Source organism: Xiphophorus couchianus, chromosome 6 (assembly GCF_001444195.1).
Source record: "Xiphophorus couchianus chromosome 6, X_couchianus-1.0, whole genome shotgun sequence".
NCBI lineage: Eukaryota > Metazoa > Chordata > Actinopteri > Cyprinodontiformes > Poeciliidae > Xiphophorus > Xiphophorus couchianus.
Genome location: NC_040233.1, coordinates 29,483,791 through 29,503,967, shown reverse-complemented (window position 1 = coordinate 29,503,967; position 20,177 = coordinate 29,483,791). Strand labels below are relative to the sequence as shown.

The 20,177-nt window shown below is 39.3% G+C and overlaps 1 protein-coding gene across 3 annotated transcripts in view; it reads left to right on the top strand.

Annotated features, from left to right (window-relative positions):
* The window catches only part of gramd4a (GRAM domain containing 4a), a 42,281-nt gene continuing 22,104 nt past the window's right edge, over window positions 1-20,177 (top strand). Inside the window, exons 1-3 of one of the 3 annotated variants that reach the window (XM_028020922.1) lie at window positions 1-364; window positions 9,021-9,234; window positions 12,902-13,022. In XM_028020922.1, coding sequence (XP_027876723.1) covers window positions 336-364; window positions 9,021-9,234; window positions 12,902-13,022 — 364 coding nt within the window. In that variant the 5' untranslated portion in view covers window positions 1-335. Of the gene's footprint in view, window positions 365-9,020; window positions 9,235-12,645; window positions 12,733-12,901; window positions 13,023-20,177 lie in introns of those variants that run through there. The other 2 variants (XM_028020923.1, XM_028020924.1) reach the window with 2 other exon arrangements.

Genomic DNA, 20,177 nt, shown 5'->3' with positions numbered 1-20,177 from the left:
CAGCTCCCCGCTTGTTTCTGTGATATCAACCAGAAAGAGCAGGGCACGGCTCGGCTCTGTAAGCAGCGGGTCTTAACGGCGCAACTGGTATTTCTGGAAAAAAAATTGAAGTATTTCTTCCGTTTTAATGACCAGCCTGTCCGTCTAACCGCAACAAGCAGAGGAGGATACAGTCGTTTGGACCGTGCTGAGCGGAGAGCGCGGCGGACATTGCAGGGATGGAGGGACCCAGAAAGCAGTCGTCGTCGTCGTGAGGCTGAGAGACAGACGCTAATTTGGAGCAGCAGCAGGTGTACGGAAGGATAAAAGCAGAACCGGAGGGAATCTCAGTGTTCATGAAACTTTGCTACGATTTACGTGCTGGGTAAGGAAATATATTTTATCTCTCTGCGACACTACATTCAGTTTGCTAATAATAATAATAATAAAAAATCTTTAAAATGTAACTATATCCGAATGTTTGTGTTATCGCCTCTTCTAATGCGTCTTCAAAATTTAAAAACAATTCTCCCGTGCAGTCGAATAACAATAAAAACAGTGATAAATTAACTTCGGGCCTAACTTCAAAGTCGTGTTTAGTTCATTTGCCAAGAAAACAGATGTGACTTTCTTCCCACAGTGCAGGTATATCGGCCCAGCTAACGCCGCTAGCCGTAGCCCTCCAGGGACAACTTAACGGGTCCACCAGGCACAGGTCCAGGGGTCTATGGCGTCTTAAGCCTTCATTCGACGTGAAAATCAATAAACAATTCCTGGCTAAAGTACTGTTACTCCTTGAGCTCCTTTAACATTCTGTCAGCTACAAACTTCATTGGAATTTATTGATAAAATGACACAACGTGGCTAATAATCGTTGACGCTTCACTGCCGAAGCCACCTGTGTACTTAATTTCAGCTTAAATACAACTGTTGACGGAAAGCCACGAAGTCCAGTTTTCCCTGTATGCCATTCAGGGAGCTCTGAGAACATGTGGAAGAATTACCTTGGATACACTGTGAAACGTTGTGGTGGCAGCATCATGCTGTGGTGGCAGCATGATGCTGCCACCACAGCATGATGCTGGGAAATGACCAGATGTTAGAAGTAGCTAAGTTCAGGGAAGACCTGTTGGGGGCTCCAAAAGAGTCAGGCAGGCTAAGTATAATTATGTAAAATATTTTATTTTTTGGCTTGTAAAAAAAACAAACTATTTTTTATTTTTATTCTTTGCACAAAATTCCTCTAAAATGCGTTGTAGTTGCTTTGTGACATTACAAACTGTGATCATAGAGAGGCAGACCTATAAAACCCAACAAGGTGGTTCGGCCTCTTAATCTTTTCACTTGTACTCTTGTTTCCCCATAACGCCTGCTCTTTATATAAATCATATCCAGTGTAGCATTTCATAGGGCATGACCTCCACAATTATCCTCATGATCCGACGCCACCTGCCACCTCATCTGAAGCGAACCTTTCAGGAAACGCGTACAGACACAAATGTATTAAACATCTACTCAAGCTTAACAATAGCGAGGTGATTAACAGGTCAACATGTGGATTATATTTAGAGAAAAGATGCAAGAGATGGGACTTAAAAGCCTCTTAATTGCGTGTGATCTTTTCTAGTGATTCAAAGCAGCAGTTGAGCAATGCAATTTCCTTTTACTGGCCGGTGTTGAAGTGTTTACCCTTTTTTTTTTGTAATAAACTTATTTTTACATGAACAGGAAAAAGTAGGACAGAAAATACCTTTTGTAACTCACACCTTCAAAGTCTACATGAATTCTAACCAGCAGGAATTATATTTTTTTCGCTTTGAGAAGAAGTGGAGATTGAAATCTTTAAAAATAAATTAATTACAGTAACATAATTGCACTGTGGATGAAAAATAAGATTTCATTTCATTATATTTCAGTGTTAAGAAATGACTGTTTTTAGAAACAGTCACAATTATTGGCAGGTTCCTTTTGTCAAAGCGGCATATCAGATGCTGGAACTTATTTGTCAGTAGCTGCATTTTCATTACAAATGTCTGCAAAAAATGTAAAATTGTGGCGTTTCCATTAAATCAGAAATGCAATTGAAATCACATGTGAAAAGCTTGTCCACGTGATAAGTCTATAAAAGAACATGGCGGCAGATGTATAGACTTACATCTTCATATTTCATACACAGAACTAGCGCTCATCATCAGAGGAGACGTCAACTTTTTCAGCCGTTGGAGCAACAAGTCTGTTATATTTGGACCGGCTACGTATACATGCAGCGTTTTTGGAAAAATTGTCTAAAGCAATTTTTACAGAGCTATTGATTCAAAACTATCAATAGCATGGCAAACTGTGAGCCCTCTAGTGGAGTAAAAATAAATGCCGAATACAAACTAGTGTGCAATAAAAAAGTATTTCTATTGCAGTTTTGCAAAATACATGCATTTCTTTACGAAGGGTTTCCCTCTGTGTATTGTAAGCCTGGCGGGCCACCAGGCTTTACTTGTGCCCCCACCAGGCTTAGCATTGTTAATTTATCTTAGGTGTTTTTATATTATTGCATTTTTTTAAAAACTTTGTAGTTGGTGTTTAGGTATTAATCATCCAGTTGTCCAAAAATGCATAACTATCAATATTTTGAAATTTCTGTCAATCTTAAACATTTTTTAACTCACAAACATGGCGGCCAGCTGGATGACTGTCCTAGCGCTCCGAGCAACAGGCTTAGCAAGTTTTTTTTTGGGGGGGGGGGGGGGCGGAACCTTGTTTAAAGCTCAAAAGCACCTTTTTAGCAAAAAAGATGAAGGTTTTCTGTTTTATTTTCTAAATTACATTTTGTACAATTTTAGGGTCAGTGGAAACGCAGCCAGTGTTTCAGTAAGGATGCTGGCAGCTGATGCTACAGGAACTGCCAGTAAGGGAAAACATTTTAAAGGTAGCCAACACTTTGCACTTCCTACGTCATTTTCCTACAAAATGGTCAGGAAGAAAAGAGAGACTGCGTTCATGTACAAAACCTAAGCAAACATGTAGCCAGGGTAAAAGAGCCACACATGGTGTTTATGTAAACGGACAGCATGTCTGTGGTTGCCTCTGCTTTGCAAGGTTTAGGTCGCACAGCTGCTGCCAGGAACCAGGATTACGAATGAAACAAGAAGTGTGTTCAGAATGAGTTTTTTTTCGTCTTTGTGACCCTGGGTCAACCTCCTAATGCCTTTTATGAAAACCAGGGTTCTCACACAGTCTGGAAAGTTTATATAAGCAGCGTACTTTATCTCAGTTATTAATCAGCGTGACAGCTGATTAATAACTCTCCCTCTGACCATCTGTTACAACTTTATAGCTTTTTAAAAAATTATTATTATTATAAGTGAATCAAACAACATTTCATGCCCATGCTGGCAGCAGAGGTATTTAAAGGTCATGCTAATCCCTCTGTGTGCCTGAGTGTCTTATGAAACCGGGCAAAAGGTGAGCGCGGTTTCACAGACGAGACACTGCCTGTATCGTTTAGAGAACCACCGTCACGGACGAAGACGAAAAATTTAGCAGAGCAGAAATGCTACAGTGTGGCATTTTGATCAACAGGCACTTATAGATGAGTACCTAATGTCCTGGAAAACAGCCGCTTTCACAGAAAGGCTGCTGGTTCACTGGCTTTACTTTCACTTTTTCTCCTGCATGCAGACTTTATCGATAACCATGACAACAGGGATATTATGGTTGGATATGGTGTTATATTCTTTTTTTTTTTATACAAGCAAAATTATTATTACTCTGAACTTTTTCTCATTTTGTCTAACACGTGAAAATGCTTTGCTCTAACGTTTAATGTAGATATCCAGCTGAGAAAAAAATGCAATTTTTTTTATTTTGTCTTAAACTACGAGAAACGTCATGTTTTAAATGTTGAAAAATTAAATTTAGGAAATTGAATATTTTTGGGAAGTGCTGTAGAAGTAATCAACCAAGGCCACAAGGCAGTAAAAGTCATCCTTGTATAATAATGACGTTATTTAGAAATTGTAAGCCAAAGGAAAAGTGTCCATTCTCTGATGAGCTGCAGAATGAGGTTGTGAATGTAATGGGTCTTATAAAAAATGCATTGGTGCCGTTCCTGAGATGGATGTAGAGCCGAAAATGCAATCTTGGCTTCATGTTGGTGGGAGTGGAGCTAAAGTTTTATTTTATTTAATATACTGTATTGTATGGAAATGAACACTTTTACCACATATACGAAGGTTATTCACTTAGTTTCCTCATTTTGAAACTGAGTTTCTTTCCACGGTGAACAGAGTGGTTTATCAACGCTAAAAGCCACAAATGTCTCCGTTTAGAGCAACCACAAAATACTGGAATCTTTAAAATGTTCCAAAATGACTGTTTGTGTTAGTCTTTTCTTTGTTACCTTCAGAAAATGATCTCGTGCACAAACTCGTACCCCCTCATCATGGAAACATACGAAGAAGTTCATATTACGCCGCTTTTAAGTTGAAGGCTATCGATCTGGCAGTACAGATCGATAGCCGCTGCACGTAAACTCTGTGTGAACGAATCCATGGTTCGGCGTTGGAGACGGAAAGCTGCGTCCTTAATAGGACATTTATTATTAAATATTTCCTTTATTAAGCCCTCCACTGCGTCTTTGTGGAAAATTGAGAGTGGCGGAGATACCAGCGGCTTATAGCCCGGTGCGACTTATATACTGTATGTACGTTTCCAAGTTGTTTTTTTTTTTTTTTAACTTTGTGCGTGCGGCTTATAGTGAGGTGCGCTCTGTAGTTCGGAAAATACGGTACATCACAATCTAAGACGACTCTACTTGCACCTTCTCTGTCTGTTTTTATGAACATTTATTGGTACATTTTAGACATTGATCAAAGATTTATCGACTACGATTTCTCTAGATTCAAAAATTTTCTAATGCTTCGTCTAAAAGGCCGCAAACATTTTCATATTCAACTTTTTCAATCATATAAAGATGAAACAGAGCAACTTGGCTGTATTATGTCAAATCATCTTTCTGACTTAAAATTTCAACATTCAGTAATTGAAATATCAAATTTTTCATTTTCCAAAATCTCTCTGCATTTTAGTAAACTTACAACACTTTAACGACACTTACCTAGACTTACACCAGTTTTGAAAGTTTTTCGGAGATTCCTGCACCGACTGTAAACCTTTTGCTAAAACTACAACTAAGAAGCATTAATCACGGGTCAGCAGGCCAGGGCTCAGTGACCGTCTCGTGATCGGCTGTAGTAGCGATTGTGACCGAGAGTAACCTCAAGCTTCAGGGTTTATTACCAGAAGATTACTCGGAGACACTCGCACATCTCCACTCTGCTACAGGACATTAAGCTTGTATCAGTGATACAGAGGGAGCTTCTACTGCTATTCAACCCTGACTAATGATCACAGATACAAACATTACCAGCTCACACTTGTTACTTTTTTTGTTTTGATTTTGTTTACCCCCCCCCCACTTTTTGTTTTGATGGGCTCATTTATTCGTATATTTTCTAAGCACGTCATCATTACTGTGTAAGTAGCAGCGACTTGCGATGAGGTGAAGGTGTTTGGAAAAGGTTTTTGTTTGCACTTAGTGAAGCAAATGACTCATAAGGGCTGTTTATTTGCTCGCATTCAGAGTGATCAGACCTTGAGCTGAGACCCACTCTTCTTCTTCCTCCTCCTCCTGTCCTCTCCTTACGTCTATTCATGCCTTCTGTTTTGGAAATGGTTCTGGAGCACGGAACAAATGTCTGAAAAGAAAATGAATAAATGAGCGAGAGGAGTGGAAAACATGCGTCATGCTCTGAAAGAATAAATGTTGCATTTTAATATATTTCAGTTAAACAAATTTGAGTACCAGAGCTGATTTAGTGATGGTAAGAGACGAATGTTGTCGTGGGAACGCGTTTAATTTTTACAGGTGTCTTAACTACCGGTGGAGAGCCTTTCTTAACCCGACACTCGCTCTTTCCACTCAGCCCCCTACAAAGGAAACACAAACCCGCCAGTCATCTGTAACTTCTGCATACATGTGGGTGGCGCACGGAAACTTAATATTTGTGTGAAAAATTGTCGAATAGAAACCTCTTCCCACATTTTTTTTTTCCGACCCTTTTTCTCCCCTACAGTGTCTCTGTTGCTCTGTGTAAGGTTATGTCAGCATTGAAATTCAGATCTGAAATCATAACATTTAGTCCCGGTTTCACTGTGGTAATTTAATAAATTTGTCTAGAGACTGGAAGCAGAGTAAGTGTGGACATTGAATGTAATTTGTATGATTTCAAACTCTTAGCTGACCTGTTCTGGAACTACAAATGGAAACTAGGTTAAGGTTTTATTGTGTTGTTTTTAGCATGTAGTCCCTGTTAAATAATAAACTTAAAAAGTCATTTTCAGTTTATGTAATGTGTATTTATGAAGCTAAATTGGGGCTGTAAAGTTTGCTTAAAAATAAAGTATTTGAAATAAAAGAATTTCTCTGAAACTGAGAATAACTTTGAATCTGAGAAGTAGTTTTGACCTCTTTCTTTAGTTTCAAAATTGTTTTTCAGTTTCAAATCTTGTTTGTTCAGTTTCAGAATTATTTTTCTATTTCAGCTTTTTTTGTTTATGTAATTTTTTTGTTCAGTTTGATTTTTATTTAATTTTTTTATGGATCCCATTTAGCTCTGTAGGTATTAAAGGCAGTGGGTATCCACCCAAATGGCCAGTGTTATTACTTGTATTCAATGCCCACCTCCTTAAATATAAAATGAAATCTGGTTATTTAGGAGGTTGTGGTCTGAGAAAGACTAATATTTGGCAATAAATTCCACAGATTTGTCCACGAACAAGACACTTCAGCTCAAATATTTGTCCCATCCGCATTCAGCTGCCCTAGACCAAACCAATTAGATGAGACTACAAATCTCATCTAATGAAAAACATGCCATGTCTGTAAACATGCCATTTTGTTTGTTTTACATGATTAATTCTACATTTAATTATTCTTTTCCTTTTAATTTTCCTATCGAGTATCGAGCAAACATTTCTGCCTTGGCTCCTCTGCACATAAATTAGAAACGCAACAGAGTAGCAGTGGATTAATCATTGTGGTTCTGCTTTTAGTCATAAGTACCATAATTGGCAACCAAGATCAAAGAAGTGGGAGATCAATCAGAGTGAAGCAAAATCCTGTGGGAATTCATGGAGGTAAAAAACAAAACATACATAGAAAGGATATTGATGAAGGAAATGGCCCTCTGCACACCTCCGGTTTCTATTGATTTCTTTCTTACAGCTATTGGAAGCTTATTTCTTGTGCAACATCAATATTCAGAACTCAACTAAGAATTCATGATATCTTTAAAAGTACTGCAGTTTTTTTGAGTTTTTTTATTTCACTTCTTAAAACCGTTTCATTGCTCAGGTCTTCAATTCCTTTCAATTGTCGTCCTTAATAGAAAAAGTTTTCAGTCCTACTAATTTGTTTAAACTATTTAATCATTTGTTAATAAAGAAAAGCCAAGATATAATGCCTGGCCTCTGTTTTGCAGGTAGCATTATTCTCACTCCAGATTGTTTCTTCAGATAGAGCTTTGTCATATTGTTGTGTGACAGTCCTCAATCAAGCAGATTAAGTAATCTTAAAGGATTATACAAAGAGCAACTTCTAATCCTTCACCAAATGGACAAATCCCAGCATTAGGTAAACAACGCGGATGTCTGGACGGCTGCTCACATCTGGGAAAGCATCATACGTATATCTGTCAAGTCTCATTAAAGAAAACCTACATTCGATTTGCATCGCTATATTGTCACATTTACAATATGTATGAAAGCACAATTGTCTTTTGCAATTTAAAAGTTGCCTGCGCACTGATGAGCTGTCATCAGGCTCCTGACACCAACACAGCGTTTTGGCCAAAGCTTTACTTTTGGGAGCTAAATCAATCTGAGGTCATAAAATCCGCTGCAGCCAGAAGAGGAATGAGATGTAATCATCCCATGTTTCTGTCTGGGCTAACGGGGGAAACCAACCCCGCAGGGACGAGGTTAAAACCGAAAGAGCATTAAAGGTTACGGCGTTCACTACGTCACCCCGTTGGACCTTTTTAGTAAAGGTGAAAAGGGTTTCAAAGAGCTTACAGTGCTGCTCACTGTGAACTGATGGCATTTGTAGGGTTCATGGTTTCTGGAAGAGTATTAATATCCAACCTCAAACTTGAATGTATTTTTATTTGGTAGACTATCAAAGCAGTGTAAGGTTTTTCACACCTGGTAGAGTTGGTTTGATTGGGGGCTATAATGCGTTCTCTGCAGAAGAACATGTTATTGAAGTAAAGGGGAAAATGGTACTCTCGTCTTACCTTGGATCAATATATCTCCACTTAGAAATGATGCACTGTTGTGTTGTCACATGAAATACTAAGATGTTTGACGATTTTGGTTGTAATGTGAAAAAAATGTTTAAAGGGCGCTAATTAGGGGTATGTGATAAAACAATTTAACCAATTAATCTACTTTTTGGCTTTTCAGAATTACATTTTTGGAAATTAAGCAGTGAGCTTTTTCACGTCTTCTATTTTTTTGGACTTTGAATTCAGATAAACTACTACAATGTTTCTTTGTTTGCTTGTTTTTGTTTTTCCAATTTTTTTCTGGTAACTTTAGGCATTTTTGTAAAGTTGCCTCTTTACTCTGCTAGTTTTGTGACTATATTCATGTATTTGTTTTCTGGTGTAACTGCAGGGATGATTGAAATGAAAGCCAATTTGTAAAACCATTTTATTTGTAGTTTCCTTTTTAGTAAAGAAACCGAGAAAAAAATAATTTTAAAATCACATTTGGTGTGAAATTTTTTAAATTGGCCGCTAAGCTTTACTTCTGTTAGGCAATAACTCTTTCATTGTGTTTTTTTCCTTTTTATTGTGTTCTCCATTTAGGATCAAACTGCTGATTGGCTACTGTAACCCAGCAGTGGTGTGGTTCACAAGTGTAACAAAACAAACTAGGATCATTGTTAACAGTCTGTTTCCTTCCGTTTCACGTACCCACAGGGTTGCCGTCCGCCATGTTAAGGTAAAGCCCAGGTGTGCGGTGTTGACCATGCTAAAGCGCCTGGACAAGATCCGCTTCCGAGGTCCCAGGTCGAGAGACGACTTCCCGGATCTGGGCGAGTCGCCGCCTGCCTCCGACACCGAATGTAACGACGATGTGCCGCCGAAGCCCCGAGCGGCTCCGCGGGACACGGAGGACGTCCTGCGAGACCCTGTGAGTGGCTGTTTCTCATCTTTATACGATAAAACGTTATGCAATAGTTTGCTTTTTTTTTTATTTAGCTGGTTGAAGCCAAAAGAAAGGCTGTTTTTATTACAACCCATGGGAGTAAAGCTTCTATCCTTTATAATGGAGCATTTCCTCTCCAGAGGAAAAACATGCTCTTTCACCCGAGGGATGTTGTTTTTGTTCCCCAAAGATAAAAGAACTAACATGAGAAGGAAACGTGGACGAAGAAAAGAGGTCCTCATAATAAAAGCGGAAAAAGAGAGATGAATGTGATCAGGATTAATGGTGGACATGACACCGAGATGGCAATCTGCTTGTGAGCAACAGAGGAAATAGGAGGAGCAGCCGTGAGATGAGGAGATATCAGAAAGCAGGAAGGGGATGAAAAATATAAGAGATGAGATTAAACCAGAAAAAAGGGGCGAAGGAGGCATGGAGGCTTGGATTTGACGTCAGAGGATTGAACTCCTGGTTGTCCCCTCTTTTTGCATCTAGGTGGGTGGAAGAAACTGTCCCTGCTGGCGGCTAAAATTACCAACATTGTTGTCATCGTGTGCTCGCACAGATAGAAAGATGTTCAAATTGAAAGTACTTTGTTTTTTATCACTTCCTCACTGGAAGCCAAGTGGATCGGAGTCCTCCTTTTGAAATTCTTCACTTTAATATCAAACGTCATATGGAATATGAGCCTGAAAATTTTAGTTCACTGACAGGACAGAAAAGTTTCCGAAATGTTTTAAACTGAAAAGGGAAACATAAAAACTTTACATTTTCTCATTTTCCTTCCACTTTGCTGTGTGTTTTCATATCTTCCCCTGAACTTGTCACGCAGTGTGTTTTGTCTAGAGATGCAGTAAGATTTGCCTTTGTAAGCACCGGGAAGACATCACCCTCATCAGAGCAGTGATGAGTCACGCGCTAAACCCCAAAATAGACGAAGCTGGCACTCAACTCTGCCAGGACACACGCATTCAAACATACATGTCATTTTACTAAAACATGCCTTAAGGTTTAAAACTCTATCTACACCACGTGGGTTTTGGGAAGAATCAAGTGTGTGTATTTTATGACAAACTTATTTAGCTGGTGCTCATGCAAGCTCACCCACTTTGACTAATGGACTTACTGCTGTGACTTTAATGATCACATTAGGCTTGATTTAGAATAATTATACTGGTTAATTAAGGAATAAAATATTCATTTACAAACTGTACTGTGTTGTTTTTGGTTTTTATCTGCTACAATGGCATAATGTAGCAGGAAAATGCCAGTGTCTGTATTTCCAAATAAGTGCAATCAGTTGCCTTCAGAAGTCACCTAATTAGTTAATAGATCTACCAAGACTTTGCTGTCAGCTGAAACTGATTCACAGGGTTGGGTAGACATCATTAATCAGAGAAGCAATCAAAAAGAGTGGAAAGAAGAAATCCCATCTGCAGTTTGCCATGAGAGATGCAGCTCATGGAAGTTGATGGGAATCCAGAGCTATCCTGGAATAAAGCTGAGTGAGGCTGCAAAGTACTAGTTCACCCTCTAGCAGGAAAAATAACTAAACCTCCAACAGTTGCAATGGCATGATGGAATCAAGATAAGTTCATGGGTTGGAATGACCCCAACAACGTCCAGACCTAAAACGGAAATGCGCGTATTCTGACTAGGCCTGAATACAATTAAAGTAAAAATACAGTTTTTGCACTTCAGTTGTTTCATCCTAATTAAAGTTTCCAAAATTATTTTTGCCCTTTATCAGTGACTTGTCACTTTATTCGTTAAAGTTGTTAGTGCAGTGGTTATGGAGTTCCAGTGACTTCAAAAAAACAAAATCACCTGACCTCAGTCTCCCTATGGGTTCACACACTGAATATACTATGTTTATGTCTCGCTTCCAACCATTTCACCAAAGAGACTCTTTAACCTGACTCTGCTACCACAGTTGCTGTTGTACAGGAAACCCTCTAATAAACAAACAAATGATTCTTAGCCTGGTGGCCCGCCAGGCTTATAATAAGCTGGGGGAAACCCTGAAAGAGTTGCAGATTTGAAATGCACACCAAAGAAGAAACTGTACGTAAAGAATCTAGTGAGATCCCAGAGGGCATTTTCTGCCATAAAGTAGGACATGTTCTCTCATTCTGTACGGCAGCCATGTGATCCAGAAGAAGGTTGTTCTTCTTGTTGGGGATATTCCCTCATTCTGGTCGCGGTGGCAACATTCACGTTGAAGATCCAACTGTGTGGACGCTGGGAGAGCTGTTCAGTAAACAGGACATGCCTTCAGAGCAGGCGTGGAAGTGGATTAAATCTGCTCCTCGACGCATCTCACTCCCACTTTCATCCTGTCAGAGACGGGACGAGAGTAAATCAGAGAAACCTCGGAGTGTCCTGAATTCAAGGCAGATTGTTCCGGTTCCCCCTGACTGGCCTCTGGAAATGTTTATTGGAATAATCTGGGGTGTCTTCAAGATTTTCCAAATTCAAATTTTGTGTTTTGAAAACTAGGGATTTTACTATAACACAATTTACAATATTGACCTCAGTTTCACTTGGTGTTATTTTAACAGTGATGCATGTCAATTTTTGAGCAGCAGTCATGCTTATATATACACAGATGTGTCCCATTGTATCAAACGAAGGAGAAATGACGGTCCTGTCAGGCTAATTTCGGCCTCCATCATTAAGAGGAAGAGCGGATAGGCAATAATTGACCCGCCGATGATCATTAGTTGTGACGTCGGCAGCGCTCGACCTACTTGTGCTACCCAGCTGGGGGGAGATCTGATGGCATCAAACATCCTGCAGGTGTGATTGTTTACCATCTGTGGATATCGTCGTCATGACGCAGAGACCGGCAAAATCCAAGCCGATAATGCAGCAGAGCTTCCTCCTCCTCTCCCTCATCCTCCTCCATGTTTTCAGCTTCCTCTTTCATTTGTCTCACACCCTACGATTACTGAAGATGCTCTTGTTTGATTTCCTTCAAGTGCTTCTTTATTTAAGGGCGCTCAAGCTGTCCTTAAGCTAACGTCCCGAGAGTCTTCTTTCTTTTTTCGTGCTGCGTCTTCCCTTCTACGTCTCGTTTTTATCAGTTTGGGACGTTGCAGTGCATCTAAACGGGAAAACCGTTCCGACTGCAGCCGGAACGGTTTGAGCATTCAGCTTATAGCTGCTGCAGCATGTCCGTGTGGGTGTGTGCGCGCGCACGCGCGTGTGTGTTTGGCAGAAGTCTTAAAGGACCCTCGCTGTAGTTGCTCAACCTGCAGTGCTCATGCTCCACTAGCACAGTCATCTCTCTGCTCCTTGCATCACCTGTTCTCCCAGCTCTCTGCCGTTCACTGCTTCCACCTTGCCTGCTTGTTGTGTGTGTTTGTGTGAGTCAGGGTTGAAAACGGTTTGAGTCATCAGTGCAATAGTCGTGGGGGGAAAGCGGGGGATTCTCCTCTTCCTCGCTCCTGCTGGTCCTAAACCTGGAGAGGAAACATTGGTGTGAGTCATGGCTTCGTGCTGATCTGCGTGTGTGTGTGTGTGTGTGTGCGCGTCGGGTCATGTAGGCTTTTCCTGTCCAAGTGCTTACGTTTTTAAAATTTATTTTATTGTTATTTGGATTTTACTTATCTTTGACTGTGTGTGTGTGTTTGTGTGTGAACATGCGCAGGCTGGTTCGGGATCTCCCACCATGGCAGCTGCCGTTCAGGACTACCAGAGGTCGGAGTCGGAGCGCCTCAGTGAAGTCAAAGGTCACTTGGAAATTGCCTTATTGGAGAAACATTTCCTACGTGAGTACACACACACACACACACACACGTATAGGGCTACAACTACTGGATTATTCTGTCGATTTATTCCTATTAATTGGATTTAAAAAATTGTCCAATTCTACAGATTTTTCTTTTAATCACTTAAATGTTTTTATATAATATCAAGAAATATAATAAAGCTGCAGCGTGTAACTTTCACAAAAAAAATTTTTATTGTGACAGTATCAGGCAAAAAAATCAAGCTCCTCTGCCTTCTGCCAGGGCTTTCAGTACTAACTACAGAAATACACTACTCGGTCAGAAACAACCAATCAGAGCTAGGAGGAGTGTCTCAGCGCTGTCAACCATTCGCATGCCCACCTCACTACTTGCTCTCTGCTTTGCTGCAGCTGGTTCACCACAACATAACCTGCCACAAATGCTAATGCTAGTTAGCATAGTCACCGATGATGGCGGATGAATAGTTTTCCTGTAACAGTGAGTTGTTTCTCTAACATTAGCACAGATCAACATTGATTGACAGCACCAAGCTACCTGTCTCATATTATACTGTCACAATATGCTGACAGTGTTGGCAAATATGGAAAAAACATATTTTTGTAAATCTTGCTTACTGCAGCATTAAAAGATGCAAATAAAGAAATAATTCATTTCCTTTTGTAATTGAGAAAATAAACATTTCAGTGCTTAAAATGCAATAGGATATCATTCTTTTACCGATATCGAACCAGGTGGAGCTAAAACTTTGACACTTGAGGAGTTGGTGGTAAAACATATTTACAGACAAAGATGTTCTCATCTTAATTGCAAAATGTGTATAAACATATTTTGTACACTTTGTGCTTTAATACAGCTATGCGTTTTTTTTTTTCAGTAAATAACCTTTTTTGAGTCTGGTTAGCGATTAATTGATTAATAAATTAGTTGACGATTATTTGAATAACTGATTCATAGTGATTAATCGTTTGAGCCCTGCTTCTCTGTGCATACGTCTTCAGGCTTGTTCCTGCAGGCTAAAGCAGGACGGAGCCTCTTGTCCAGGTGTCTGATGCACACCGCAGCAGGAAGCCGACTCCATTTGCATGAACGTCTCGGCTCCAGAAGTCTTGCTGACATTACTAGTTCCTCACTTCTCTAAAATCAAAGCAGTGTGACAATAAGCGCGTGTGAACGGGGTTTTGTCGGCATCAGCCAGATGAACGCGTTTCTGTCTGCTTTAAAGTGGAAGCATCTTGTGTTGTGCTTTGTGGTTTGACAGTCACGTTGTTCGCACTTCTTCGAGTTAAACAACTATTACTCAATGTCACAGTGCTCTGTAATGCTTGCCATCAGTCCCATCTTTTTGTTCAGCCCTGCGATGTGCTAACAATTGAGCACAAGAGATCAAATGAGCTTCCATGACAGCGTAATCTGATGCTGGGTCGGACTCCGGCATCCTGTTTTGGTCGTTGTGTGTTGGCAACCTTGAAATTATTCTGGAAGCAGGCAGCTGCTGGGCCGAGGTTAATCAGTTTACCCATTCTACAATTAATTGTTGGAGATTTTGCGATGCTATCAAGCAGGAACGCACTCTGTGATCCCAAGCATACGCTATCAATCGGTCTTAATTAAAAAGCTATGGAAAGATGTTGGCGGTCTGGAGAAACTGAAGTGCGTATGAGGTTTTACATGGAGTATTACAAGATTTAAGTCATAAAATTACCAGAATAAAGTGGTAGTAATTTAAGAATAGTCATAAAATTACGAGAAGAAAGTTGTTCAAGAATAAAGTTGAAATAATATGAGAATAAAGTCAAAGAATTGCAAGAATAAAGTTTAAATTACATCAGGATAAAGTCGTATTTAGAGAGTAAAGTCATATTATGAGAACTCCAACACGAAGAAAATCAATTTTACAACAGTTGTAAATTGGGGAATGTTGAGCATCTTGTGAAGTTATACTTTCATGGTTTTACAAATAAGGAAATACTTAATAAATTAAGTATTTAGTGTCAGATTACCATCAGCAGCAGGACTAAAATGCATGACCTATTATTGGGGCTAGGCTAAGAAAAAAAAATTACGAGAATAAATTCATAAACTACAAGAATAAAGTATTAATGTTACAAGTATTATTCTTGTACTACTTTATTTTGGTATTATTTTGACTTTACTCTTTTTCTTAGCATGGCCTTAATATTCCGTCGTAAAGTCCGACAGTGTTCACAAGAAATCTCTGATGTTAACATCGTTTAATCGCTCTAAGCCAGTTAGTGGACGCATTTCAAAGGTTTGTGTCAAATTTCTATTCAGCTTTCTGTGTAGTTACATTATGAATTGTGCCATAATCAGATTTTGTTTTGCGTGATTCAAACCTCACATGTAGGTTTCTCTATTGTGCCCATTTTTTATTTTTACACGCACAAAGCATATTTCAATCAAAAGCAGTCAAACTACTCCAGTTTGTTTTTATTATTATTCAATATTTGTGGGGTTTGAGGCTGGCTTTGCATAATTACTGTGCTGCTGCCAGCCTATTTTTAGTTTCACTTTGACTGCATGAGATTTGCATTCAGCTCAGCAGCTGACAGCACACCAGCTCTGTGACGTCTGGGGGGAAAAGCCCTCAGTTATAAAGCCAGCGCTTAGACATATTAAATAATCACAGCTAACTGTATTTCTTTTTTTTCTCCCCGTCCAGTTGAACTAAAATGTCCATCTTGCATTCCTAACACTAAGCGACAATCTTTGGGAATCACCGTTACATCATTCCTCAGTTAAAAACAAATCTGGAGTTGGAGTTGTGCTGCGGTGTGTAATGGACTGTGAACCGTCCCTGCCCACGTACACACACTTTCCCTTTCTTCCTGTATATCTAATGGAGATAGAAAGAGATGCAGGGTGAGTGAATGTGTGTGTGACGGGGAAAACCTCAGGCCATGTCCTCTCTTCTAAAGCCTCTTAGAGAGCTAAAAAGTCCAGCTGCATTGTTGCACTGCTACATGAGCTCTTCCTGGTTTTTTATTGTTTTTTTTTTTTTTTTAGCCTGAACTTTCTCTCTCTCATCCATTAAATAAAACCTCCAACCTTCCTTTGCCTTTTATCTTCATTCATCCACATCGTCTTTGAGTTAAATCGTTCTCCTTTCATTTCCCTCTCGTCACACGTTTGAAAGAAACGCAATGACTGCAACCGAACCCCCCCCCAATAAATACTGGAGCAGAGGTGATGTTACTCATTCGGACTCCATCTTCTCCATCCCTCTCGTATTTCCCAGTTATCCATTTGTCTTCATTTCCTTTCCCGTCTCTGGGTGACGTAATCGGACTCACCACCTAATGGAGCCCAGCGCTTCCAGCCCTGTGGCCTTGTCTATTTCGACTTGCGTTATGATATTGTGGTCAACCAATAAACAATGGAGTACTACTCGGCGCATGCGGTTGTACATCAGCAAACCGATACAGACTTATGTGAGCTGAAGAGATTAAGTGTGTGAAACAAAACCTTTTAGCAAACAATGTATTTTGTAATAGCTTTTCTGGACTAGATGTATAGAAGAACAAGTTATAGTTTGAAGTTTGTTGGAGTCCAGCGGGTCTAGAAATATTTTCTGAACTGAAACCGCAACCCCTTTTTTTTTAAATTTGAAAGGGAATTTAGATTAGTGCTAAAATATAAATTCTTAATATTACTTGTTTGGATGGTCGGACACAATTTAAATGCATAAAGACTAGTAAATGTTCAGTTTAGAGGTGTGCTATATGGACTTAGTTTTGTTATATTTTGTGGTGCTATTCTGATAATGAATGACAACAAAAACAGTTTATTGCTCCTCTTTTAAATGGCTGTTTCAACGAAACGGACATAAATCTTTTGAAAAACAATACCCATTTTTAATATGCTTCTTTAGGACACCATCCACATAAAAGTGATTTGTGTCACTACACTGCACACAGTAACTACATTTAATCATATTTTCAAATGTGACATTTAACTATATTATTATTGCACAAACAGTTGAGAAAATGGTAAAACTAGTCATTCCGACATACGGACGATTTGGGGAGATTTTAAGTGTCATGAAAAAATGATCACGATAAATCAGTGAAGATGAGATAAATGTCCACCTCTGGTTTGGTTTCTTGCGCGCTGTTGTCAAATATGGCAAACGGAAGCTCAATCGAAACTGTTTGTTAGTTTCTTGACACTTGAAACCAACCTTTAGCTCTCTAATCTTTAAATAATGTGAGGCAGATGGGAAGGTGCAGCAGTCTCTTTCATTTTAAACTGTTCGTAGTGAAAGACACTTGAATTGTTGGGCGGGGGGGGAGGGGAAACCCAGATTTGTCACGTCAATAAATAATTTACATCTCTTATTAACCAGTTTTATAACAAAGTATATTTTTTCATGTCTTCATAAAGAATTTCCGCTACTGATGGTCTAGTTGAAGACTCTCTTTGAGATTGTTTCTAAACTAGTTGATTTGTGAACATTTTTACTCGAAGAAAAGCTGCCTGAACGCATCATGACTTCTGACAGACTTTTGATGTCACAGTTGCTGCTTTTTTTTCCTTTTTTTTTTCTGCCTTCCCCTTTCTACATTTCGGTTTCATGTTCAGTCATTTCTTCACACGTACCTTCTGATCTTCTGACAAACTACATGAATTTAATTGGACTTCCTCATTTTATATACTTCTGCTGTTAAGAGGCAATCTTGTCACGTTGGAAGTGTTGCTCTAAGTACCAACTTCCACACTGAGTGTTGTTAGCAGAACCTTTTGTCTCTTGAACACAATGTTGTCTCTGCTAGGGTAGAGATTAGATTTTTCCAATAGGGCTTGCACATGATCAATAAAACATGTAGTTTAGATGTTGTATCTGAAATGTGAGAGGATGCCATTGATTACAATTAACCCACGTATTATTGATCTCTATTTTTTATTTATTTTTTACTTCTTTAGTGATTTAAGTGATTAAAAATAAAAAGTACCAAGATCGACTGCTGCAAACACTAATTATCTCTTAATTATTCAGTTGCCCACACATCAGTTGCAGACCAGCTGGCTTCATTTTAAAAGATTTTTTTTGTTGGAATATTAGATTGAAGGGTTTTAGCATTTAGCTAATTTGCCGGGTTATATATGGAATCCCTTTGTGCAAACGGCTACGTTAAAGAGTTGAAATGAACCGATCCTCCTGCTGGTGGTGTAATGTCAGAGGGTGGTACCAGTGGAAATCACCTCATGCCGTTACATTAGCCGGCTTAACTTGCTAAGCTTTCATAGCTTCCCACGACTTCCTCCTCTTAGATCTCTCTTTACCTCTACATTTTAATCATGGCTGTAACTATTTTTTATATTTTTTATCTTACAAAGCACATCAGGTGTTTGACTTTGCTGTAGTCGGACCCTCTCTTTGTTGTACTTTTTTTTTTTATAACAGTTCTATGAAGTTAGGAAGTGTCGCGTGCGTTTCATGTGTTTGGTTTGTATTGAAGGTCAGCGTGCGACGCTTTAAACTCGGCAGCGGATCGATGCGGTGTCCGAGCCGCTGCCCTACTTCAAACTGGGCAGGGGAACATGGTACACACACCAAACAGGAGGCGCTCTGCAGCTGCGCAAGGGCTAATGCAGCTGGAGAGGAATTGGCTCTGTAATTTTTAGTGCTTGCTCTCTGCTTAGCAGCAGTAAGTGTAGATCATGTTCCTAAGTCATCATCAAGAAGTATTCAACATGCAAAAAGTGTATCCAAATAGATGTTTTCTTAGTTTTTTAAAAACTTTTAATAAAATCTTGATTTTTAAAAAATATTGCATCTTTTCTGCTCCACGGGTTGGAATCGGGTAACTGTAAACTTTTTGGACAGCCACTGTGGGACTAAGGAGCATTCTGCATCACAAATTTATAGAAATGTTGCAGGGGAAATCAATACTCCTCCTTGTAAATGATGTGTGTTTGAGCTTTAGAGTTGAAGGCCTTGCAACTAATGAGAAAATGCAGCCGGAGCCACTGAAGCAGAGAAGAAATAGTCTGGGATTTATAGACCTTCTATTGATGCAAACAAACCTATAGATATCTATCAATCTGCTATAAAGCATTCTGAATCAGAAGGGGGCTCACAGTAAATAGTTATTGCATATGTTTTAAGCTGTGCAGTTCAATCTTCATGTTCTCTGCAGGGGAAACTGCAGCTAGATATGTTATGAAATGTTTGATATGATTACTGTTCGCAAATAAACAGATCATATCCAGCCTGCTGACAACACATTAGCTTGTTGTTTATCTAGATTGTTTATAATGGTCTCTCGTTTCTCCTCTGGCATTGATGTGAATCTTGGTTAAGCAAACTTGTACCTCCCGTCCTTCCCAAATCAATCGATGGAGGAGTGCCTCTGTCATTTCCCAGACAACCGTGACGTAGACGGAGAATCTGTCCCTAAACTGAAGAGGAAGACCTTGAATTTGAGCGAAATTTAGGTCATTCAGCTGGGTCTGAGTGGGAGGCAGAGGAATTCTAGATGCGATTAAACGACATAAGATATTCTTTCTTCGTTTAGCCCGAGCACAAACTGGATTACTGCATTATGGAGATTACTGAAAATAAACTGCAAATACTTGGAAAAGCATTAAAGACACGCTTATTGGATCGATGGGGGTCGTCGACAATTGCCAAATCAAATGTCAGTCCACAGGATCTGTCACTTCTCTTCATGATGGGCTTTACGGTTTGTTTTATAAGCAATAATGAAACCTCATTTAATCAGGAAGTGATGAAAAGGAGTCTTTTTTTTTTTTCTTCCTTGAATTGCACAAACACATCAAACCAGTCAGATCTCTTGACCTTTATTCCACATTTATTCAAGATCTTAAATCTCCTAGTTTATCAGTCAGGTCAGGGTGACAGAGAAACAGAAACTGGTGGCAGGTAGTTAGCTTTTTTTTTTTTTTTGGCGCATCTCTAAACAGCATTCTGAGTTATTGGTACTTGTCAAAAATCTCCATTAACAAGTTATACTTCAGGTCTACATAAAACAGGTACTTATGAGAAATTGAGTCAAAATATATGGCGATGCATTGATCCGATATTAACTGCATCAGTTCTGATATTGAAAAAATTGGGACTGATGCAAATATTGGATATCGGTGGCAATGTGACTGATTCATTAGAGCAGATTTATTCATGCTCTTTTATTT